This window comes from Cryptomeria japonica, chromosome 1 (genome assembly GCF_030272615.1).
Source record: "Cryptomeria japonica chromosome 1, Sugi_1.0, whole genome shotgun sequence".
Taxonomy (NCBI): Eukaryota; Viridiplantae; Streptophyta; class Pinopsida; order Cupressales; family Cupressaceae; genus Cryptomeria; species Cryptomeria japonica.
In genome coordinates this window covers 159242832-159269611 of record NC_081405.1, presented here as the reverse complement: position 1 = coordinate 159269611, position 26780 = coordinate 159242832, and the positions used below count along the sequence as shown (strand labels likewise).

Below are 26780 nucleotides of genomic sequence, written 5' to 3'. Positions count from 1 at the left end.
ACATGGTTCCTTAAACATATTACAGAGCTACAGAGTTAAGCATACATAATCATAGGAAGTTAGATCTGGTTGATAATCTGAAGGATTTGGACCTGTATTTGCACCATTGAAAAATCCAAAACTTGTCCCTCCATGTGCCATCTGATAACAGCAATATAATTTACTTACTACAAGCCTATGAGTACTATAAAATACAAGTGTAGCTCAGATAATTGTAATGAGGGAAGAAAATACATAAAGGACAGCTGATCCATTCTTTGATAGAATTTCTTCTAATGCATTAGCCACTTTTGCAGCATCTGTCTTTTCAAACCTTTCGCCCCAGTGTGTCAGCCAACCTGTATAAAACTCCCTGAAATTCCAAAACATCTATATTGTGGATTTTGAATTAAACAAAGGACAATGAATCACTATAAATTTTTGCATTCTACAATGGATGAACTTACGCAGTAAGAGCTGGAGACTTCCCTGGAGCATTATATTTCTTCTGCAGTTCAAAAATTGGCCATGGATCATCACCTGTTGAGAAGTCCACAACTGTAGAAAGATAACAAGAACAATGAATGGCATGTATTTCATTTTTATACTTATAATCTGTATATGCTATAAATGAATTAATATAACCTCTCATAATCTAGATAGCCTATCAATATAATCCTACGAAACCCGGGGATGCGTCCCCTACCTGAAAACCCCCGTCCCAGTCCCGGGGACGTTTAGGGGACTTGGGGACGGCCAGGGGACGTCCCCCCCCCAATCCCCAAATTGTCAGAATTTTGAGGGGACATCTCCGAAACGGGGGGACGGCTTCCCTAGCTGTGGGGGACGTCCGTACGTCCCAAGGATGGCTGGGGACGGATTGGGGACGTCCCAGCCGTCCCGGGGACGGCTAGACGTCCCCCACATCTAGGGCTAGGGAAAAATATTAAAAAAATAAAAAAGTCGTATTTTCAATTTTTTTAAATTTTTCTAACATGGGCCCTCTATCAATTCAAATTTTTCAAAATAGTTATCAAAAATTATTGAAAATACGACTATCTATATTTTTCTAACATGGGCCATCTATATTGAAAAAAAATTAAAAAACGACTATCAATTATTTTATTATTGAATTCTATCAAAAATTAAAAGGCAACATTAAATTTATTAATTCATATCAAATATTTATAATTTTAAATTAATTCATAGTATAAATTTTAAAATTTATAAATAGAAAATAAATTAAATAATAAATATTATACTTTGCTTTTTAGTATTTACTTAGTACTATTTTGATTTCCATATTGTCAATTGCGATATGGCAGCAGTGTAGCATTTGGGCATTTTGTATGTTATTTCTTCAATATCTATTATGATATGCATATTGACAATGTGAATGAATTGAAATTCTGAATTATGAGTGCATATTGAGTATTGAGTCTATTGATACTGTTGTATGTTCGATGTTTGCATTCTAAAATGTTTTCATAGTATCATACACATGCTATATCCACGTTTTCATATGAATATAATGTATAGATGCATACTTTATCCATGTTTTCATATGAACATTTAGAATTTTCCTATATATTTTAAATTTTCCCTATATTTTATATAGCCATCCCCCCCCGTCCCCAAATTTGGCCAAAAAATTTGCCATCCCGGAAACTCGTCCTCCCCCTGTCCCCCCGTCCCGGAAACTTGGGGTAACATAGATATAATCTTGTTGCTTCTTGGATAGGACAGCTGCTGTTGCTATCACTCAAAACAGTAAAAAATTGAATTCAGTCAGTCTTATTTCCAGTTCTAACATAGCATTTTACTTAAACATTCCTCAAACTGTTAACTTGCTTTAGTTTGCAAGATCAAAACAGCTTCTATCTACTGTTCTTATTTTTAATCACAGGTTTGAATATTTACAAAATGTGTAAAAGCACAACGAATAATTCTGTTTAAGCATTAAATTAGAAAGCTAACCTTCACTATGTTAAACCTAAAATTTACCTCTGTTAGAATGATTTAATAACCTTCCCAAAAAAATTTAACCAAAACTTGCAATTTTCCACAATTTTAATATGTAGGCATTTTGTCAAACAGTTAGCATGCAGTCGTGATTCAACATAATATCATAACAGTTATTCACAAAATTAATTTTCTCAATTTCCCAGCTGTTGGTAACAATTTTCTTTACTAAATTATTGAATATCATATGCACCAGAGATCATGAAATAAGTGTGTAGAGTGCTCATATAAACTATTACATCAGAAATACCATAGAACATTTAATTACACAAATAAAATATTAATTTTTATTCACTAAATTGCTGACCTCAACTGCATATTCCCAACTATCCAGTCAGAAACTTACTCACATTTTAGACCTTCCTCATAGCTATGCGGCACCTTAAGGGATTGTATGGCAGACTTTTAACATAGTTCACCAGCCTTAAAGCATGGCACAGTAGCAAAGAGGAGGTGGCGACTCTTTATGAGGCTGCAATTTCTTGTGAGGGGCGCTAGGGAGTATTAAGGTGTTTAAGCCTTCTAAAAGATGCCAATACTCCTTTTTAATTCCCTCAATGTGGTACAGCTGGGAGAATACTCAGCAACAAATATATAATTTTTATTTGGTTCCTTGCACTTGCACAGACAACACTGCAGTTTTTGATCTGCTTCTCACTTGCACATACTAGTTACAAATTCTTTCTTTTTCACCATTCACACAGACACTACAAATTTATATTTGCCTACAAAACTTTTATACGTTAATTACCAATAAATCTGCATCTCCTGGAATAATATTTTGTTAGCAACAATCTCTTGTTCCTTTGAACCTTGAGCACAATCATGAACCCTGGTTGAATCCACCTTTGGATCTTTTCTACAAAATCTGTGACCGTGAATGAATCACATGGTATTAGCTAGGGAGGAATCTTTCACCACCAAAGCCAATGTTATCTTAGGGTTTCGTCTACGGCGGAAGAAATGAACAACATTCAACCTCATAGAGAAAATAGAGTTCCATAAAATATTGAAAATGAATTTCTTCCAAATAAGTGACTTTATTTTATTATTTACCTTGACACTTTAGTCACACATAATTCAATACAAAAAGAACTTCCATAAACACAAGAAAAGCCTCTACTTCAAAAGGGATAGTAGCTCATCTGAAGAGAGTGATATAAGTGTCTTGGACATTGACAAAGAAGAAACTCTGTTTATGGCAGTAGAAACAAGGGTCGATGTCATGAAAGCTGAAGACAGAATTGTGAAAGAAAAGATGGATTCAAAAGAGGAAAAAGATGCTGAAATTGAAGGAAAAATAGATCTTCAAGGAGAACTCATTTGTGCCCCAAGTGAGATAAAAAATCTTTAAAAAAAATTGCAATTGCAAAAATATGAAGAGGACTGTGATTCAAAAGCAAAAATGTCACAATGCCCTGAGAAATCAAAAAAGATCATCATCAACCTAAAGATTCAACTAGAAGAGGCAAAAAGGATAGAAGAGGTGATGAGAACTCAACTGAAGAGAAAGGAAGAATATTGTGAGAAGCTCGAGTCTGAAATTGTTACCTTGAGGAAGGAACTGGAAAAAATAACTACTCAGCTGAATAGAAGCTTGAAATTTGAAAGGAGTACTGAAATTCTAGATGACAATATCAATTGCCAAAAGCCACCATTCATTAAGATTGGTCTTGGCTATGAAGAAAATCAAAAAAATACTGAAGATCAAAATCCAAAGGCTACAAAAGCACCAAAAAAGACAAATGAAGAAAATCCTAAAAGCTATACAAAATTACAAATGCACTCAAAGGGACTATCATGAATGAAGAAGCAACAAGAAGAAAAATTATGTTCCATAAAAAGACAACAAAGGTTTTAGAAGAACCTCCAAGATAGCCTCGCATGACCAGGTTCCAAAATTATTTCCTTGGTTATTGTTTTTCCTGTATAATTTTGGTCATAAGGCAGTTTTGTACATGGAATATGCAAGAAATAATTTTGTGTGGAATAAAAACAAGACATCTTTTGAGTTTTTAGATAGAAACTTCAATTCATTTTCTCCTTTGTTGGATTACAAAGTCATATGTTATAAATGCAACAACTTTGGTCACATAACATGTTTTTGTAGCAGTGGTTTTGTGGAAACTCCTACACAAAACAAGAAAGTGGATACCCTTCCTAAATGGAAGAAGAACCTCCAAAAGTTTGGAAAAGGAAGCATAGGTGAAAAATAGAAGAAAGAGAAATCTATGCGAGTGCAAGCTATTTTTCCCCCCAAAACGAAGAAAACCAATGGTACATTGATAGTTGATGCTCAAGTCACGTGTCAGGAGACAAGATCAAGTTTCTCACTTTGAAGATAGTAGATGGTGGCACTATGAAATTTGGAGATAATGCTACAGCAAGGATAACTAGAAAAGGTGCTCTTAGCTTGGACAGGAAAGACAAAAACAAAAAAAAATGTATGTTGAACGTTTGAAGCATAATCTTCTCAGTGTTAGTCAATTGTGTGATAGAGGACATACCCTTACATTTTATGCTCAAGGTTGTGAGATCAGAAGTATAGGAAAATTAGTTGCAAAAGCAAATAGACCAGCAAATAACCTATACATCCTCAATGAGATCAAGAGAAAAAGATGATAAATAGGACAAACAAATGAAAGTTCTTTATGGCATAGAAGAATGGGCCATATAAACTTTTGATATCAGACATTATACAAGTCAATGTTTGATAGCCTATTATATGTGACAACATCAAGGCCAGACCTTATGAAGGTGAATATTCAAATATGTGAAGGGAATTTTGGACTTTTGTTTGTGATATCTTGGAGGTGAAAATTTCACTTTAGCAGCATATACATATGAAGATTGGGCAGGCAGTGTTTGATGATAGCAGCAATGTCATGTTGCAGAGGCAAAATACACAATAGAGGCAATACACAACAACAGTATCATGTCGCAAACAAGTTCTTTGGATGAAGCAAACATTAAAAGGCAGTAAGGTAGAAGACTAATAAGTCAAGTTGGAGTATCTTAGGTAGAAACTCTGAGTGCTTAAGAAGAAGCATAGATTAAGGGGAGCTAATTATTTGTATTATTTTTTAGCCCAGTAGATTCTTTGTGATATGTATTCAGAAGGAAACTCAGAGAAAGATCAGCTAGTGGATTTTAGAAAGGGGGGGAGTTACAGGAAAAGGGAGATTGATGCCATTGATGTTGAAAGGAAGAATTACAGGGGAGATTCTTTGTGAGAGTACTAGACATCCCTTTGCCATTGATGTTAAAGGGGGAGAGCTACAAAAAGGGAGAGCATTACAATATTTTGTTCTTGTATTCACAAATTATTTCTTTGCAAGGTTTCCACCAATGACAAAGGGGGAGATTATTAAAAATGTTGTCATTAATGTCAAAGGTTGTTATGACAAAAGTTGTTTTGTTCAAGCAAGAGTGAAGTTGGTTGTTGATGTCAAAGTTTGGGAGTTTTTTGTTGTATTGGATTCAATTGGAGGCCAACTCATGAAATTTTATTATTTTGAAAGAGGTGTAAATGGAGTGTTGGTGTAATAATTTATTCATCTTGGATATAATTACACTTTACTTAAGTTTACTTAGGTACATGCATAACATTGTAGTTTGCATATGAGACACTTAGGGAGATGTGCATACATTGGGAGTGTGTATGTAGGAGAATTTCCACCTTTTATGGTGTGATCTTGTTATTACTTTGTCATATCCACTTATTGTGGAGTGATAATTCCACCTTCAGTAAGTGATCCACCTCATGTGGAATATTTTACTATTTCTCCTACCTACCCCTGCATCTCATTGAGCCACATGTCATCTTTGTGTGCTCTCTTGTCTCTTAGCCTTGCCTTTATAAGTAGGCTCTTGTAATGATCCAATTGATCTCTTTGCATCTTGATTAGAATACAGTTTATTCTCATCAAATATTTTGTCTCTCTTGTTATTGTGCTATCTATTGGTCTCTTTGATCTTGGTTGCTTCAAGCATAATCTCACATGGAGGCTGACTCATGGAATTTTATTATTATGATTTAATTTTATAGGGTTAACCTATGTGTTTAATGAAATTAATTTTGGCACCCAAAGTGTTGATGTATAGCTAGGTTGGAGCCTTCTAGGGGCCGACCTAGCACGTTTGATGGCTAAGTGGCATGTCGGCCTTAGCCATAATGATGATATAATTTAATATGTAATCATGGGCGATAGCATGTAACTTGTTTAACTTGTAAAGCAATTAGGTCTGGCCCTAAATGGGTGAACCCCTTGTGCAATAATGTAACTTGTCAACATGTATTGGTCTGGGCCTAATTGGGCGTCATATGTAACTTGTAATTAGGGCTGACCTATATGTAACTTGTAATTAAAGGTCTGATCCTATTCTTGGAGCCAAAATTATGCAAGGCCGACTAGAGACCTATAGAAGGCATTGACACCTATATATGCAAGGTGATTTGAGGTCAAATCACAATCAGATCAGCGAATCATCTATCTCTCTAATGTGCGACATACCTCTGCACCAGTGAGCTATCTACTATTGGTGAATCATCTTCAGCGAGTTATATCTGCTTTCAGGCTCTGCTTTCTAATCAGCAAACATTGCAAGCGAATTGATATCTCCAGTCAAGCGAATTCTGTCTAAGGCTGGCGATCCATCTTCCAGGCGGGGCAAAGATCATATATGACTACACAAACATCATTCAAAGACAGCGAACTCCATTCTGACCTGTCAAAGTGATTCACAGTGATAGTGATCAGAACTTCAAGGCAGATTTGTGTATCTCAGATAAGTAGTGTTCTATTTTGGATTGTGCCCTAGCAAGGAACATTGTAAATCTGCTACAGTGGTTGATCTAATACAATCTAAGATATTCTTTGTTGGGTTTTTCACCTTCATGAGGAAGGTTTTCCCAGGGTACTGCTGTGTTGTGTATTGCATTTATTGTTTTCTGTTCTTTGTTATCAGTCTGATCACAAAATTAACACAAAGGATATAAAAAGGTGAAGCATTTTGTAAAGTATGATGTGGGAGAAAATATTTTATTGTTCAAAAATGAAGAAGAGTAGATTTAATGCAGAGCAAATTTAATACAAAGCGGATTTTGTGGAGTGTCAAAGTGCAAAAAAATGTTTATCATCCATTGAAGAAGCAACATCTATGAGGCGAAGAGGTGGGTGCCTCCTAAAAGAAGAGATTGGTGTCTCTTGTTGAGTTGGTGCTCAGTTGTGGTGATCAATGCCTCCAGTAAGTTGATCCCTCTAAATTCTATAGTGAAGATTGGCGTCTTCAGTTGGTCGGTGCTAGCAAATATTGTAATATCATTTTATTTTTGTTATGGTTGGATTTGGACAATAGATCCAAGCAGTCCTTCTCTATGCTTTTTCCATGAAAAGGTTTCTGCATAAATCTTGTGTTCTTAATTGTGTGGATCTTGTGTGTTTTCTTTTTGTGGCTATTAAATTTTAAATAAGTAGAAGGTTGTCTTATATTGATTAACCCCACCTCTCTCAGCCTGGCCAAGTCTTGTAACACTGGACACCACTATAATTTCTTTCTTTATACCTATAAGGTAGAACACTCACAAGTTTCATAGTTGTTGTCCAAGGTCAACCAAGAAAGAAGTGTAAAACATAAAGATTGATTAAGCAAACATATACCTAAATACTCTTGCACACACACGTGATGTTGCTACTCTTAATGTCTATTAGTAATATCTCATTGATATCAAATCAACACATTGGATTCAGCCTTAGCTTGTATGTTGAGGTCACTACCAACATTTGTAAACACTCTAATACGCATGATGTTTAGAGCAGATCTTCATGCACAATATGAAATGTCCCTTGCTAATTCTGCTCTCAAACCACTGATTTCTACCCTTCGGAATTTTGTCAAACACTTGCCTTGTGAAATCTGAACTTGCTGGTTGGTGATTCTTTTTTGGTATTTTCAATGAAGATATTGATAATATGCATTCAATGGACTCAAATGAACATATGCAAACGACTGAAATGAATTTAGGATGTAATACAAGGTATATATAATGCAATAAGATTGCTGATGTGCACCTACAGCCAAGGGACATTAATGCAAATACTTGGCAAGCAACCTACCTATGCAAATAAACACGTACAGCAAGGAAGTATTTTAACAAACAAATCATATATAGCTCTAAACTCTTTTATTGCAGCATTTTAAACTGATTACAATGATTGAAAATGCATAGGCATTATTACAAATAGTTGGCATGCAATACTTTCATACCCGGATTTCAATGTCGATGACTGCATGTCTGAAAACTGTTATGACAGCAAATTCTGGAAGTGCAAAACAGTAATCAAAGTCCCCAATAAATATTCTCCAATTAAGTATGCCATCTGCACTTGACAAACTTTAATCATTGCTTGATATAAACCCCACGTGCCAAGAGGAAGGTATTGTAGCAATTACTGTTCACGAGTACCATAGTGTCATTGTACACGGGTACTATAGTATCACTATTCACGGTTACGGTGGCGTCACTGTTCATGGGTACCATGGCAGCACATCAAACCCTTGTCAAACCTTTGAAAACTTTCACCAATATGCACAATGTTGATTCCTGAATGGAACCAATCAATTACAGGCAATCCTCAGCTGGTATCTCACAACCTAAGAATGCACAACTTCGAAGCAGCTACGCTCTCCAAAGCAAACAATGGCAGAAACCCTGGTCTCTTCTCCAACTTGCAGCAACAAATGCACATACGTTCAATATTTCTCGTTTGTTTTTTTGTTGAGTCTTTTATACCTCCAAGAAAGGGCTCAATTTCCCATAATTGAGCTTTTTAATAACATTAAATTACAATGAGCATTTAATGTTTAATATATAATTCATTAAAGTGAGTACCCATTATGAATTCATATTCATATTGACTTTTAACATTATTAAATGCACCCTCAATACTAAGCCAATATGAATTATTATAATATGCCATTAATATTACACCATTAATAATAATTATTAATTATTATTAAAGCATTACTTTAAAAATCATTATAATGTCATAACTCCGAAAATAAATGACATTAATCAATACCGCTAACACCATAGGCTATCCCACTGCGTACCATGTCCAACTAGATGCCTTACTAAGAATAGTAAGGTCAACCTTTATCAACCCACTAACTTACTATAAATAGTAAGTTCATGCAAATGAAGTCGTAAACTCCTGAATATCACCACCACCAAATCACCCAATGAATTGGAGAGAATAATCACTGCCAACTACCTCCTGAAGAGCTCATGAATGCCCGAAAATGGACCCTCTAATACACCATACTAACCTACAAGGGTCAAATGATAGGCTAGTCCTCTGAACTCAGGTGCTCACTGAGAAGGAGACATTATAGTCTGCCCCCCCTGAAATTGCTTGTCCTCAAGCAATCCCAACTCTGGATGCTGTAAAATGTCCTCTCTCTCCCAAGTAGCATCCTCTACCGGCAAATCTCTCCACTTAATCAAATATTCCTTGATGACTCTGTTTCGTAGCCGATGCTCTCTGGAATCAATGATAGCCTCAAGTACTAATATCAAATTCCCCTCATCGTCAAGGGGTGGTAGAGCTGAAGATGGAATAATATGATGTCCCAACGCTTTCTTGAGGCGGGACACATGGAAAACATTATGCACCTTAGCATTTGCCGGTAGCTTTTTCTCATAAGACACCTCTCCTACACGTCTGGTAACCCTGAAAGGTCCATAATAATGTGGCTTGAACTTCTCGGTACCACTCTTCCTGAAGAGTGGACTAGCGGTATGGCTGCAACATCAGGTACACCATGTCACCACTGAAAAATATGCCGTCAATCATGAAAATTCCTGAATCCTAGGTGTGAAAATCAAAATACATCCCAAGGGTGGCCGTATAAGCATGCCTGCATAAGTCCATCAAAGGGAGTATCCTCAAGCTATTACCAAGTCCTTGAAACATAACTACCCATGGGAATGCTCCACCTGGATCCCACGAGCAAAAAAGCCATCCATCTTTCCCAATATCTATAATATCCTGTTGCTCTTAACTGACTACAGGTGGAATGTCCAATTCCCACAACATTGCCTCTCTAACTTGTATCCCAAAATAGTGATCAGCCCGAAGAAGCAAACTAGAAGTCCTGCTAGATTTGGCCCCCTCCAAAGTATGAAGCATCTCATACCAACTATTCATCCTACTTTTATGTGTTAAATGCAACATCAAGTCATCAACAAGTGGGCTGAATGCAAAGGAGTATGCATACCACACCGAGTAATTACAATGGAATGCATCAACAAGCTCCAATGGAGGTATTGAACCAACTGTAGGACTCCATAGATGACTATATGTATCTGGAGACTCACAACGTGAAGCATGAAATGTAGGGTTTGCATCATTAAGTGCAGGTGGTATACCAATCCCAACTAAGGCATACTCATCGTGCTCCCTCCTGGTGTTATCTTCATTAACAACCTCAGTGACAGTGGGGCTACTAGTATCACTAGATATTGTATCATCACTTTCAAATTCATTATGCACAACAAAGTATGGTTTACTCCGTTTAGATCTAGAAGAGGCATGTTCACTATCTGAAAGTAACTGTAAGAAAATTGCTTTAACCCCTCCTAGTGCATGCCTGATTGTTTGTAAGCTTGACGTTTGGTGTAGGGACACCCAAGACCATTGATACCTCCATGAGGCAAACTTTCAAAATATTCCTTGATTTGTGTCTAATGATGTCCTATGGGCCATTTTTGTAGTCATTTGTAATCAACAAACGTAATTGGAAACCCTTTTGGGTCCATGATGCAAAGTTGTTAGGAAATTGTCAATATTGTCATGAGGAAAAATGTTGTCAATATGTGTCCAATAGCATTCTATCATTGTATTAGGGTCTTTTAGGCCTCTTCAACCATATTTGTAATGGTTTCAAGCCATAAGAGTCTTGGTTAAGGTCTTTTAGCAAGTTTTGTAAAAGTTATCATGTAAATGTTGTCAAATTGTAAAAGTGCAAAATAGGAAGTTGAAGAGACGAAGTTATTAAGGGGTAGTTGGAGAAGTTATAAAGTGTGTAGAAGATTACAAATAAGCCTCTGGGGAATCATTTGTACGTGGTTAAGTGTGGAGGAAGGTGGTGAGGATGGTTGGAAGATGAAATGAATAAGAAACCTCATTTTTCTTTGTTTTTTCCCAGAAATTTGCTGCTCTTTTGTTTTGTACTACCTATATGGACGTGATGAGGGTCCGAATCTTATATGGTTGGAAAGATAATTGAATTAAAGAACTTTTTCATTCTTACCAGGTCAAAAGAAAATGTCGTTTAAATTGTCTAATGGTCGAATATTTGCAGTTACCCAATTCAGAAACTAAGTTTTTCCAACGTAGCAGTCCATATTTGAGGGTTATGGTCCATGATGCAAAGTTGTTAGGAAATTGTCAATATTGTCATGAGGAGGAAAAATGTTGTCAATAGGTGTCCAATTGCATTCTATCATTGTATTAGCGTTTATTAGGCCACTTCAACCATATTTGTAATGATTTCAAGCCATAAGCGTCTTGGTTAATGTCTTTTAGCAAGTTTTGTAAAAGTTGTCATGTAAATGTTGTCAAATTGTGAAAGTGCAAAATAGGAAGTTGAAGAGACAAAGTTATTAAGGGGTAGTTGGAGAAGTTATAAAGTGTGTAGAAGGTTACAAATAAGCCTCTAGGGAATCATTTGTATGTGGTTTAGTGTGGGAGAAGGTGGTGAGGTTGGAAGATGAAATTTCCAGATTGATAATCAGCATTATGCAACCCTAAATCTGATTTATTATTTTAGGTTAGTATCAACATCATCATTGATACGAATGCCAACCTCCATATCCAATTGTTCAAAAGAAGTTTGGACAAAATTTGTTCGGAGAGAAATCCATCCCAAACATCATTAGGTGTTGATGCACGAGGGGTCTCATACTGATTTTAATCTCCATTACCAGCTGCTATGTCTTCCACATGACTACTTGTAGGCTGCAATTCACAAACAAGTTATTCTTCTTTCTTCCCTTGTTCTTGCACTGTTTATAACTTTTTGCCAGCCAAATTCAAATTCAAATGCTCTCCAAATGCCATTACATTTCACCTTCATTAGGCGTTGCATTTCATTTTATTTCCTTTACACAAGTTCGCCCAACTCACATTCACCATAAATCGCCATTTTTGATAAATATAACTCATAAAATAATATTGATGAAATTGTACTTTGGCATCTCAATATGAAGGTGGAATATTTCGCCAAATAAACTTAGGATAAAAATAATATTTCCCTTCTCTAAGTCGTCCAAGATCATAGCAGAGTCACCTTATTAAAATTGTGAATAATGTGTAAAGTGAGTGCTCAACAATGACTTATAAATAATAATATAACTTAGGCAATCTTACTTAGAAAATCGTCCAACTTGCCTTAGGTTATAATTTAATTAAAAACACCATGGCGACCCCTTGAAGTCACAACACAAATTATGCCTAGGCCATGGGGAATAATAAAGTATTAAAAATACTTTTTCTTCCAAAAACTGAATACTACCAAAATGAGTTGAGGCCAAGGTACTGAACTGCATTGCAAAAAATAGTCATCTGAGTTCGAACACAGGATCCTGCCAAAAACAACACTACCAAACATAGCCACTGAGCTAAGCTGCAGAACCCCTGCCAAAAGTAGCACTGCTAAAAATAGTAAGTGTGTCAAAAGTCATTTTTGTCACATTCTGAGCAACAGTCATAACTTACTAAAAATAGTAAGTCCGGAAATCATCTCCAAAGAATTTGAATGTCAAACCATGCTGGAGCTCTCAAAAAACCCAGAAAAAACCCTATAAAGCAAACAGCCATCAGCCTGTCGCAATTTACTAAAAATAGTAAATTCAAAAATCTTCTCTGATTGGAATGCATGTTATACCATCTTGAAGCTCACGAAAAACCCAAAAAGAATCTAGAGAGCAAACTGTAGAACTCCTGCAAACACCTCTCTGAAAACCTTCTTGAAGACAAAAACCCTAATTTAGTCTCTGGTTAGCCTACAGGTTTCCAAAATAGGCTAAGACTCCATCCATCAGTCTAGAACTGAGAAGGGGACATTGCAACTCAAATCGTCATCATCCTCCTGCATAGGTCTCAAGGACAAATAGTTGTCCAATTTCTAGACCCATGATCTAGCAGTGCATTTTTCACTGGCATCAAAATGTGGCGAGGAAACCTTGCCCATTGCACGCTGAAAATCATGTATTGCCTGTGGCACCTGATGCACTCTATGCTCCACCCTACCTGCACCACCCCTAGGCCTCTTCTAATCCAAAAATTGATTAAAAGTCTCACTTCCCTAATCTCAGGGGATAAAGTCATGTACTCTGCAAAGTGTATAGTGACATTTCCTGCAGTAAAAACCTGTGGATCTGGCACCTGTACTTGTGGCTCTAGCTGTGCCTGTGGATCCTCTCTAGGAAGGAAAGTAGGCTGATTAGGCCTAAGTACAGAACCCCTAGAAGATGTAGACTATTGAATCACCACTCTCGGCTACTCTAAACCCTGTGTCCCACTCGACTGTCCCTACTGGAAGGTCTGTTGCGGTGGCGTAAACTGTCTCATGGTGCACATTAGCTATGACATCATGTCCATGGTATTGTCAAACCACCTCTTAGCCTCTATATCAGGACTAATTGGACGAGCATAGCTCTTATCTCTATCAGCCATGATATCTATCACACTGTCACTGTCACTGTCACTATTGTTGTTGAAAGATGAACTTTTATGGATTCCTAGAACACTTGAAGTTGTTTCACCTTCACCCAAAACTAGAGGCTGCCAATGACCTGCACCTCTGGTATAAACTACAAACTCTTCACCCTCGCTCATGAAATGCTATGAAATCACAAGCTGGCGGGAAACCGCTCTGATACCACTGAAATGTCCCTTGCTAATTCTGCACTCAAATCACTAATTTCTACCCTTAGGAATTTTGTAAAACACTTGCCTTGCGAAATCTGAACTTACTGGTTGGTGATTCTTTTTTCGTATTTTCAATGAAGATATTAATAATATGCATTCAATGGACTCAAATGAACGCATGCAAATGACTAAAATGAATTTAGGATGTAATACAAGGTATATATAATGCAATAAGATCGTTGATGTGCACCTACAGCAAAGGGACATTAATGCAAATACTTGGCAAGCAACCTACCTATACAAATAAACACCTATAGCAAGCAAGTATTTTAACAAACAAATCATCTGTAGCTCCAAACTCTTTTATTGCAGCATTTTAAACTAATTCCAATGATTGAAAATGCATAGGCATTATTACATATAGTTGGCATACAATACTTTTGTACCCGGATTTCAATGTCTATGACTGCAGGTCTGAAAACTGTTATGACAGCAAATTCTAGAAGTGCAAACCAGTAATCAAAGTCCCCAATAAATATTCTACAATAAGTATGCCATCTACACTTGACAAACTTTAATCATTGCTTGATATAAACCCCAAGTGCCAAGAGGAAGGTACTATAGCAATTACTGTTCACGGGTATTGTAGCATCATTGTACATGGGTACCATATGGTCACTGTTCATGGGTACTGCAGCAGCACATCAAACCCTTGTAAAACCTTTGAAAAAATTCACCAATATACACAATGTTGATTCCTGAATGGAACCAATCAATTACAAGCAATCCTCAACTGGTATCTCACAACCTCAAAATGCACAACTTCGAAGCAGCTACGCTCTCTATAAGTAGCCTAAGTGGATTTCGTTGTAGCATACAAAACACCAAGATCCAACTATAATACCAGAGCACAATAAAACACTATCATGGAACCAACAACACATGACACAGTATACCGAGAAATATTCATGTAACACCGATGTATATCATATTAATCTTCACTACCATGTCCCTCCAAATGTGCTACAAGCTTACATATAAAGAGTTTGCGGTTGGTTAGGCCATCAACCGTCAGACAACCAACTACCCCGTAGATATAACTTAATACTATTGTTTTATTTTAATACATTACCAAAAAGCCTTATTTACTAATTAACTGGCTTACATCATCCCCCCCCCCAAAACTTGTTCGTCTTCCAAACGAACACCACAGCAAAATAACAAGAAATATCTATTTAGAGGGACAAGAGGACGTCCCTGTTCCCGTACTGGTCCACTCCTGGAGTATCTTCAGATCCCTTTCAGCGAAGAGTTGCTTCTCTCGAGTGGCTTTCAGAAGCCTAAGTGCATCCATGCGGTCCTTCTCAGAGGCAGCCAACTTTCGTTCCTTTTCCAATCGCGTGGTTCTCTCTTGAGCCATTTCTTGCTCTATAGTATGGATCCTTTCTTTTAGTTCACTCTCTCGCTGTAGGGCTAAGGTGTGGTCTCCTTCTATTTTGCTCGCTTTCCAGGTCATCCTTTGGAGCTGTAAGAATGTAGTACGGAAAGTCCGTTCCATAGAAGTGAGAGTTCTCATTACTTCTTGATTATCTCTTGTCTGCCCACTAAGGATCTGTGGTACTCCCCATTCTGCTACTATCTCCGAAGTTTCCGTGTCGGGCCAACCGTGGTTCCCAATTTTCTTTGAGAACTCCCTCTTGCAGCCTTTTGTCATAAACGCCAGTAGTGCTTCCGTTGCTCTTACTATAGCAGGCATATCAGATCCTCGAGAATTCTCTATCATCCTCTCCATAGCTGTCCTCATTACTTCCAACTGAGAAAGAAAATGTTGCGCAACCGGTTCCCACTCTCGGATCCCCTCTACTGGTGAGGACGTACTGTGCCCTTTCCCAATTTCTTCAATCCTCAGGCTCTCCTCCTACTGATCAGGCCCCAGCGATGGTGAAGGAGGTGGAATCTCTATGTCCATCTGGAATCTCGCTAGTAGGTTGTCTGCTTCTGTCTCCATGTCTGTTTCCTCGGTCCCCTTTCCTATGTCTCCCTCTGGTTCTTCACAGTGTATTCCCCCTTCGGTATTTCCTACCTCCATGGTTGCAAGCGGATCAGTTATTGGTGCCACTACCAATGCAACAGCTCTAGCCGCTTCCACGCCCCTGGGTGTGTTTATATGGAGGGTGTGGGCCCCAACACTGTGTCTCCTCAAGTCTACTAACTGAGATGGGGTCCCTGTGACCCCAGTTACCAATTGTGCCATGATGGGAATCTGTGCTAGTTTGAAAAGTACCTTTTTTCTTACTCCCCATCCTGGTACGGCTGGTATGCCCCCCGTACGGCTTTCTGTCTCTACCTGTCATAGACCTCCTACGTGTCCTCCTTCCTGTTCCATGCCCATTGGCTCCATACAGAATTCTCCTTCGTCTTCCTCTGGAGATGATATGTATGTCTCTTCTTCCCCTGTCTCTACCTCTTCCTCAAAGTTGTTGTCTTCTTCTCCTCCCTCTTCTATGCTCCTTGCCAGTTCTTGCCTTGTTTTTTTCCTCGGTGTTGTCTCTGTGGTTACTGTAAAAGTGTCCAGGTGTAGCCAATAATACATGGCTGGCTTGTAGGGCTCCACCCGGCTTGAGGCCACAAAACCTCCTCTATTTTCCAACGCTACTTGAGTTCTCAATGCTTCCAAGAAGAGGGCAATGAGGTGATGGGGCACATATAGAGTCTTGTGTTTGAGGAGCATGCCTTCCTTTACCCGGCTGGAGAGGACGCGGCCCCAGTTGTAAATTTTGCCATTACTCAGTCTGTGCATGAGGCGTAGCATCCATATTGCAACATCAGATGCTCGGCTTGCTACTGTTAGCTTACTCTTCAGGATATCCATGACGCATCTCCACTCTGGTGAGCTGAGATAGGATTTCTTCAGGCCCCTTCTATTGCTATTCTGCCATAAACTGTCCCATTGCTCTTCTGTGAGTGTATCGCCACAGATGTGTTCCAGTAGCCACTTCTTTTCTTCTGTAGGCACTCATGCTGATGGTTTCATAGCTGAATCGCCGCTACTAGGAATGCCGAAAACCTTGCTGAATTCCTTGGGTGCATAAGAAATGACCACTGTCTGTCCCAAATAGTCAATTACTGATTTATGTTTGTCCGGCTCATACCCATGGACCATGGCACACAATATAGGCTCAAATTCTTTTAGATTGAAGATGGGCATAAAAATGATTTTATCAACTTCTGCTTTCTTCAGTGAACTCTTTAGAGGGTGGTCCTCCTCATTGCTCTCTCACCATTTCCTGCACTCACTTCCAACAACTCCTTCAAACATGATATTCTCCACGTTTACCTATTCTGCTGCCCTGTCCTGGCTTTTCCTGCTGGTTCCTGGCATGGCCATTGGTTGCTTGTTCAAGGTACTCACCTTGTAATTTATGTCATAACTACCCGTCCTAGGGTTGCCGTGACTCCCTTTCACCATCTTGTGTCTTGCTGACATACGCTTCTCCCTCGCTATGCAACTGTAGTGATGGCCCCTTTGGTGGTTTTGAGTTCTTATACTGCGGGGTTGATGTGGTTGGTTTACCTCATTCCTGCCTGTGCTGTTGCTGTGTATGGCATAGTCCTTGCGTTTGTTGTGGCTAAGGCGTACACCGCACTTGGCAACTGCTATGACCGGTTGATGTGTACACCTTGCTCCACCTCCGCCTACGGTGCTACCTGTGCTACGTGTGCCTTGGGCATTGCGTGTGTTGCGTGTGCCTACGTGTACACTCCCTGCGCCGCTCCGTCCATGACCTCTTCTTTCGCCTCCCTGCGTGCCACCGTGCCTGCATGCGCCTTCCTTCTTCGTGCCACGTCCCTCCGTGTGTCCACCGCCTATGCCGCGCTTCCCCTGCGTGGCTCCGCGTACGTCACGTCTCCCCTGCGCGACTCCGCGTACGCTCCACCCTACGCGTACACTCCCCCGAGTGGCGTGTCCTCCATTGCCCGCACGTACGTGCTACGTGGTGCGTACATGCTGCGTAGTGCGTACGGTCCGTGTGGTGCGTACGTACTGCGTAGCGCGTACGGGCTGTGTAGTGCCTCCGTAGGGGTTTTTGTGCCAATGGTTCTTTGCGTACGCCCTGGATGCTCTCCCACACTTCTCTTTTGCCTTCGCAAAAATTTATGTGCCTTTGTGCCACTTTCCCCCTTTTATGCCGGGTGCTTTTTATTCTCCATTTGATTTTTTGTGAACCACTCCCTTCTTTATTTTGCTGGCCCCATAATACACTCTTTATTTTTTCTATGGCCTCTATTTTTCTATGGTCTTTTTTTTTCATGCAAAACATTTTTATTCTGGTTCTTTCTGTATTTAATTTCCCCTTATTCTGGGTCCATGTTCTTAACTTTCGTGGCTTCTGGTCTTCCTTGGTCCCACATTCTATCGAGGCATACCCCAATATATTCATTGCAACAGTTTCTCTCTCCTTGTAGATTTTGAGTTTTGAGCCATTTACTAGGTTTTTGATCGGATTGCCCTCTAGGGTAGATAATTTTATAGCTCCATTCGCCCCTACTTTTATTTTAAAGGGTCCTAACCATCGTACTCTAAACTTCCCCGATCTGAGTTCATTCCGGCCGTCATATTTGAGCACCAACTGTCTCGGTGAAAATTTTATCTGTCTTAGGTGTTTGTCATGCCAGAACTTCCTTCTTCTTTGGGCTACTTCTGTGGCCCATTGTGCTACTATTCTACGTTCCTCCATCTGAAGTAATGTATGCAACCGCTCCCTTAAGCTCTCCTCATCCCCCAACCAGTTCTGGACCGCTATTCTCAAACTCGGTACAGTATACTCTACTGGCATCACAGCTTCCTATCCATACATGAGCTGGAATGGGGTGTGCCCAGTAGTGGCTTTGTAAGAAGTACAATAGGCCCACAGCACTGCGCTCAATCTTTCCTCCCAATCCACTTGTTCTACTCCACAAGTCTTGTATAGAATGGACACCAATACTTTGTTTGTTGATTCTGCTTGTCCATTCGCCGTTGGGTAGTATGGACTCGACAGTGTGTGAAAAATTCTGAATTCTATTGTCATAGTGCGTATTACCTGATTCACGAAATGTACACCTCTATAACTGGTGACCTGTATCGGTATGCCAAATCGAGTTACGATCTGTTCATATAGGAACTTGGCAGTACTGAGTGTTGTATTGTCTGGAAGAGCTCTAGCCTTGACCCATTTTGCAAGGTATTCTATGGCCACGACTATATACCGGCATCTATGGGCTTTGCTTACCCTGAGTGGCCCTACAAAATCTAGCCCCCATCTCTCAAACAACTCCTGTGGTTGGGATGGAAAAAGAGGCATAAAGTCTCGTTTGAGTGGCTTACCCGCCCTTTGGCAAGTATCACAACTTGACACCCATTCCTGCGCATCTGCATGAAGTGTAGGCCACCACAACCCTGCTACTAATATTTTTCTTGGGGTAGCATCTGGGCCCATATGCCCTCCGGCTAGCCCTTCATGTGCTTCCCTGAGAACCCTCAGAATTTCTTCTTCTAAGACGCACCTTCGTAGTACCCCATCAGGGCCCATTTTATACAAAAGGCCGTGGATCTGTTGGAACGTTGTGCTTTTCAATGCCAGCTTCCTTCTTTCACTTGGGGGCATCTCTTTTGGAAACGTTGCGCTGGCGAGGTATTGTCCGAGCTTCTCATACCATGATGGTAAGACTGCTATTTGAAACAAGTGGCCATCCGGAAAATCCTCGTTTACCCCCCCTTCTGCGCGTTCCCCTGATTTTATCCTTGACAGATGATCAGCCATTACATGGCTCTTTCCTAGTCGCACCACAATGTTGAAGGTAAATTCCTGGAGTAAGATCAGCCATCGACTTACTCTCCCTTGGATGACCGGTTTGTTTACTAGATACAAGAGTGCCTGGTGATCTACAAAGAAGGTAAAGGGCGTGGCCAGGAGGTAATGCCGGAATTTTTGCACTACGTACACCATCCCCAAGGCTTCTCGTTCTGTGGTACTATAGTTTCTTTCTGCTCTCGAGAGTAGGCGACTGGCAAAGTATATAGGGTGGTCCAAGCTTGTGGCTCCTACTTGTGCTAGAGTCGCACCACTGGCAAAGTTGGAGGCGTCCACATGCACATGAAATTTATTATCCCAATTTGGGTATATCAGGATAGGTGCACTTACAAGTCTGGATTTGAGTTTCCTAAAGGCCTCTTCTTGGTCTTGGTGCCATACGAATGGCTCCCCCTTCCTTGTGAGTTTTTCCAATGGGAGGGACACCTCAGCAAATCCTTTGATAAACCGTCGATAGTATCCTACGTGGCCCAAGAAGGATTTTACTCCTGTAACATCCGTTGGGTCTTCCATTTCCATGATGACTCTTATCTTATCAGGGTCAGTCTTCAACCCTGCTTTGCAGACTATGTGGCCAAGTAACCTTCCTTGGGGAACGAGGAACCGGCACTTCTTTGGATTGAGGGCAAGTCGTGCTCGACAGCACCTCTCCATGCACTCCCCTAGTATTTGTAGGTGATTCTTCTTCTCACTGTACATTGACCAATCATCCAGAAATGCTTTAAAATTTCCAGTTGCCATTTTGTCAAAGATATGCAGTATGATCCTCTGGAATGTGGCTAGGGCATTGCATAATCCGAATGGCATCCGATTATACGGGTAAACTCCATCTTCCACAATAAAGGTGGTTTTCAGCCTATCCTCTTCGGCTATGTTGATCTGGTTGTAGCCCGAAAAGCCATCCATGAAGGAATAGATTTCGTGCCACGCCACTTCTTCCAGTATACTATCAGTAAACGATATGGGAAAGGGATCTTTCACTGTCACAGCATTTAAACATCTGAAGTCTACGCAGATGCGGATCTGATTTCCCTCTTTTTTGAGCGAAATGACAATAGGCGAGACCCATTCACTGGTTTGCACCTGGAATATGATTCCGGCTTCTAACATTTTTTCTATTTCCTCTTGTACCTTTGCCGCGTAGTTTTTATTCATGCGGTAAGGGCGTTTCCTCACTGGCCTAGCCCCTGGTATTAATGGTATGCAATGTACGTATAATTCTAGAGGCACTCCTTTCAAATCCTTATATGTCCATGCAAACACATCTTTGTACTCGAGGAATATTTTAAATGTTGCTGCTTTTAGTACGGGGTCCCAATCGTCCCCTACTAGTATTACTTTCAGATCCTTTTCTTCGCCGAGGTTGGTTTGTTGTACCTTGGGTTCCACATATTGTACGATCTCATTTTCTTCGAATTGGTGGGTCGGGGTCCCATCCACCTGGGCTTCCCCTTCCTGGTATTCGGCAAATTGTGGTGGGTAAGTATTGCCTTCCTCGATCTCCAGGATCTCCAGCACGTTGCATGGGTGAAAGATTTCATAATCTTCCATCTGCCAGTGGAATAACCCATTGATAGAACTTGTTTCGTCCTCTGAGCAATTCCCTAGGCGGAGGACTCCTTCTTCATCAGGTTCCATTTCAGCATCCTCCCTTGGTGTGCCTTTCTCGGACCCGGAATCTGAAGCCACTTCTTGACTCACTACTTGGTTTCCTAGATCAATGATATATTTCTTCCCTTCACTTTCGATTGAGAGAGTCTTTTTCTTCCAATTGTGATCCGCTTTGGCCATGATGAGCCATCCTCTTCCCAAGAGTGCATCGTATCCTTTCCTTGCTAAGGATATAACCATAAAATCCAGAAAGAATTGTTGGGTTCCAATGGTTACCTTTTGGCCCATAAGTGTGCCAAGTGGTTTTATGCCATGTTGATCTGCTCCTACGAGGTGAAAGGCAGGTGGCCAGAGCGTCAGCTTCCCCAAGGTTTTCCATGTCTCCTCGAGTAGCACGTTTACTGCGGACCCACCATCTACAATCGTGTTAGTAAGTCTGTAACCAAGAATCTCCATTTCTACTATGGCCGGTGTCCTCCCTACCCCTACTGCCATCAACATAGGGTCAGCGGTCTCCTTTGAGTGGTTCCTTCCTTCCATTTCTTCTCTGTGGCCCGACGTCTTTTCCCCCTTTGTGGTCTCCTCCACTTGGTTTATTGCTATCCATAGTTGTGGTAGTGTCTGCAGCACATCTGCTACACGGACTAGTACGGTGGTTTGTAGCAACTGGTTCATTATGGTAGCTTCGGAGTCGGCTCGTATGGTCCTGGTAGTTTTGTGGGGTATTGTCTTCTGCCGTCCCTCACTCATTTCCCTTTCTACTTCCTTTTATGCCTCCTTTAGACTTTCCTTTTCTATACCTGGTTCAGGGTAAGTTAGTTTCCTTGTATGAGATCGGGTAATGGCCAATACTTCTGGTTATGACCGTACTACCTCCAACATGTTCACGCCTTTCTGTCTTGGACATTCGGCATCTTCGTGGTTGCCCGGCCTGCACCATTTGCAGAGTAGCCCTCCTCCTTGTCCAACACCACTCTAGCAATCACGTACAAAATGGCCCCATTCATTACATCGCCGACATTGTATCATCGGTCTGCCTTTTGCATCATATTGGATGTGTCCTCGTGGTGTATTATTATTGTTGTTGTTGTTACTTCCCCTCCGATTGTTCCTATAGCCACCTGGTGATGCGTCTGAGTTTGTGTTCTTGGAGGGTGTAGTTGGTGGTGTTGATTGTTCTTGAGTATATAGTACCTGGGCACTCCTTGCCTTCAAATTGTAGGGGCATTCCTTAATGGAATGTCCCAACACTTGGCAAATGTCACAGAAAGTTTTCTTTGGACAATTGGTTTTTGTGTGTCCCTCTAGTTTGCACTTTGTGCACCAGAGGTCCCTGCCCTCCCTACTTTCCTCCTTTTGTGTCCGTATTTCCCGCATCATCCATCTCATATCCTTCCTAAGTGCCTGTATGGTTTGTGATTCTTCCTCGCTTTCCTAATCACTACTATCCTCATCACTTGTGCGCTTCTTGCCTTTTGATGTCTTGCTCTCACTTTCAATATCCATGGCTCTATTGTAAGCGTCCATTAAAGTAGATGGAGGTACTACCTTCATCTTTTTCCTCAGGGATGGTTGCAGACCCTCGATGAACCATCGCTTCTTCAACCCATCGGCTGGCCTATTGTCCATTTTTCCAATTAATTCTTTTAGTCTGCGGTAATAGGACCGTACGGTCTCAGTCTTGCCATGTTTAGTGTTGTATATTTCTGCGACGATCTCGTCATCGTCCCTTAGTAGCCGAAACTCCTCCTCAAATGCTTTGGCCAGTTTTTTCCAGGTATCCTTTGCAATGGTGGGTAGGTCCTTGTACCAGTCAATGGCAATTCCACGGAGGGTGGCCGGAAACGCTTTCAGCTAATTATCCTCATCATCCTCGCCATTGGCCTGCCATATGGTGACACACGTTTTACAGTGGCGAGCGGGGTCCTCCGATCCTAGTCCATTGAATCGGGGAAGTTTCTGTTTTTCGGGATTATGTGCCATCTTCCTCGTACCCCCCGAGTTATTCTGGGAATTGTTGAATGATTCAGATGGCACGGTTGTTTGTTCCCAATTATCACTGCTGCCTATTACCTCTGGGTTGTTGTGACTCCTGTCCCACTCTTGTGTATGTTGTCGAGGACCTTCTGCCAGGCTCCCTCTTTCTTCAACTGGGCTGTTGTGACTCTTGTCCCACTCTTGTGTATGTTGTCGAAGACCTTCTGCCAGGCTCCCTCTTTCTTCAACTATCCGGTAGAGTTTCAGGCGCCTCTTCAGTTGCTCCTAGGTGCGCAAGGATCTTCTCACTATGTCCTCTTCGTTCCCTTCTTGTTCCTCCGAGGCTTGTCGGCTTTGATCTTTGTTAAGTGTATTTGGCATTAATTATTGGAACTGCCGTGGTTTCGTCGTTGTGTGTAGTCCCTCTGCTCTTCTTCCCTTCGGTTCCTTTCTCTATATTGTTGAAGCACTTGCTGCCTCCGTTGCTCCCTCCATGTGTTCTCTCGTACCTCTTCACATTCCACGAGTACACATGCCAACAACCATGGAAGACTACCCAGGAGATCGTGCACGGCCTGGTTCACGTTGAGTTCCACCCGTACCGTACCAGCCGAGACAACGCTCAGTTCCGCTTCTCGCTGTATGTATTGGTCCACAGAAACGTTCCACGCGTGAATCAGGTCTTCTGTCAACTGATCCTCCCTGGTTACTTCCGTATTATCTTCTACGTCACTGTCTGTCACCAGGATGCTTTGGTCGAATGGACGACCCATTATACTTCCATCCCGCCAGCTTTCCCTCCTGAGACCTGCAGATTTGACTTAGGCAACAGCGCCAAAATGTAAGTAGCCTAAGTGGATTTCGTTGTAGCATACAAAACACCAAGATCCAACTATAATACCAAAGCACAATAAAACACTATCATGGAACCAACAGCACATGACACAGTATACTGAGAAATATTCATGTAACACCGATGTATATCATATTAATCTTCACTACCATGTCCCTCCAAATGTGCTACAAGCTTACATATAAAGAGTTTGCGGTTGGTTAGGCCATCAACCGTCAGACAACCAACTACCCCATAGATATAACTTAATACTATTGTTTTAATTTAATACATTACCAAAAGGCCTTATTTACTAATTAACTGGCTTACACTCTCCAAAGCAAACAATGGCAGAAACCCTAGTCTCTTCTCCAACTTGCAGCAACAAATGCACATATGATCAATAATTCTCATTTGTTTTTTTGTTGAGTCTTTCATACCTCCAAGAAAGGGCTCGATTTCCCATAATTGAGCTTTTTAATAACATTATATTATAATGAGCATTTAATGTTTAATATATTATTCATTAAAGTAAGCGCCCATTATGAAGTCATATTCATATTGACTTTTAACATTATTAAATGCACCCCTCAATACTTAGTCAATATGAATTATTATAATATGCCATTAATATTACACCATTAATAATAATTATTATTAAAGTATTGCTTTAACTCCGAAAAATAAATGGCATTAATCAATACCGCTAACACCATAGGCTATCCCAATGCGTACTCTGTCCAGTTGGATGCCTTAATAAGAATAGTAATGTCAACCTCTATCAACCCACTGACTTACTATAAATAGTAAGTTCATGCAAATGAAGCCGTAAACTCTTGAATATTGCCACCACCAAATCAACCAATGAACTGGAGAGAATAATCACTACCAACTACCTCCTAAAGAGCTCATGAATGCCCGAAAATGGACCTTCTAATACACCATACTAACCTACGAGGGTCAAATGATAGGCTAGTCCTTTGAACTGAGGTGCTCACTAAGAAGGGGACATTACAAGTGTAAAACATAAAGAATGATTAAGCGAACATATACCTAAATACTCTTGGACACACAAGTGATGTTGCTACTCTTAATGTCTATTAGTAATGTCTCATTGATATCAAATTAACACATTGGATTCAGCCTTAGCTTGTATGTTGAGGTCACTACCAACATCTGTAAACACTCTAATAGGCATGATGTTTAGAGCAGATCTTCATGCACAATACAAAACTTCTTGTGATTACAATATATCCAAGTCTCCATGTAGAAAGGAAAAGGAGATAAAAAGATAGAATCTTGTCCTTCAAGAAATTTAAGAGATCAAAATAAAGATTAGAACATTCAGAGGTATCCCAAGGAGTAGCAACATGTAAGAATTATTAAGGGTTCTTATTCGTGCATAACTCTTCAAGAATGAGATCTTGTTGGTCAAGGTACAAACGAAGAAACTCAAAAAGGGAGATTCTAGCAGACAGGGATTGAAATTCTGCAATAATGGAATATCAACAAAGCCAAGCAGGCAACGGGATACTTTGGCAAAAAAAATTCAAAACTTGGGCTTGGATTGGGACTATCATCCATTGGAGTCTCCACAAGGATTGTTGGTGCAGCCAAAGCAGATGGAGGTGGTGGTCACTCAAATCTCAATATGCAATTGGAAAATTAAGAAGAGCAGGAAAAAGATTTGTGTCTTATTCCCCTTGTTGGATATGTATTGTATACTTTGCATGTTTTAGACCCCTTATAGACAATACTCTCATTCATAATTTTTGAGCCCTTTTCAAGGCAGTTTTTCATCCCATGATTTTTAACCCATTGTGTTTTAATATTACTTAATAGTTTCTCATGGGTTAAGTATGAGCGAGAAATATCTTATTGTATTGTGAATGGTTGAGTTATTATAGTGAGTCTCATTTTTTCAAGGTTTTCTCCTAAAAGAGTTTCCTAGTGTAAATAGTCTTGTCATATTGTGTGTGATTATTTTCTTTCTATTGCGTTGTTTCTCCTGTATAGGTTTATCAAAACTATTTCTCTTCAATCATACTATATTTCTTATGTTTTTGAAAACTACTAAATGATTACGTTTTTTAGAACAACTACTATCCTTGTTTTGTTTCGCCATATAATTTCCAAGCTATATACTGTTAATTTTAGCAATTAGATTTAAACAATAAACAGCAGACATCAGAAAGCAATGAAGAACAAACACAAATCACGCAGATACCTTGAGAAAACTTCCCTCTTGGAGGTGAAAAACCCAGCCACTAATCTCAGATCTTTATTATGTAACACCAATATAATTTTACAATGAGATTCACTGTTTGACAGCAACCTAATCACAGTGATTAACCTAGGGCAAGCTAAAGTGATGAACTTATCTGAAATGCAACTGTTGCTGTCCCAGAAATGAGGTTCACTGATCTTGGAGTGATGTTGGCAGCTTTCAAGAATGATTCGCTGATCTTCAATGATGACTGCTATCACTAAGAAGTATTCGCTGCCTTCAAGAAAGATGTTCGCTGACCTTAAGAATCACATTGCCAACCTTGAGGACTTGAATTGCTA

The 26780-nt window shown here is 40.1% G+C and overlaps 1 protein-coding gene across 6 annotated transcripts in view; it reads right to left on the bottom strand.

Annotated features, from left to right (window-relative positions):
• The window catches only part of LOC131029002 (beta-galactosidase 17), a 247707-nt gene that overhangs the window by 100093 nt on the left and 120834 nt on the right, over nt 1-26780 (bottom strand). For 5 of the 6 annotated variants that reach the window (XM_057959376.2, XM_057959377.2, XM_057959381.2 and 2 more), the window contains 3 exons: nt 447-537; nt 235-352; nt 46-141 (listed from right to left, as the gene is read on the bottom strand). In XM_057959376.2, the coding sequence (XP_057815359.1) occupies nt 46-141; nt 235-352; nt 447-537 (305 nt within the window). The remainder of the gene's footprint in view (nt 1-45; nt 142-234; nt 353-446; nt 538-26780) is intronic. The other variant, XM_057959378.2, reaches the window with a different exon arrangement.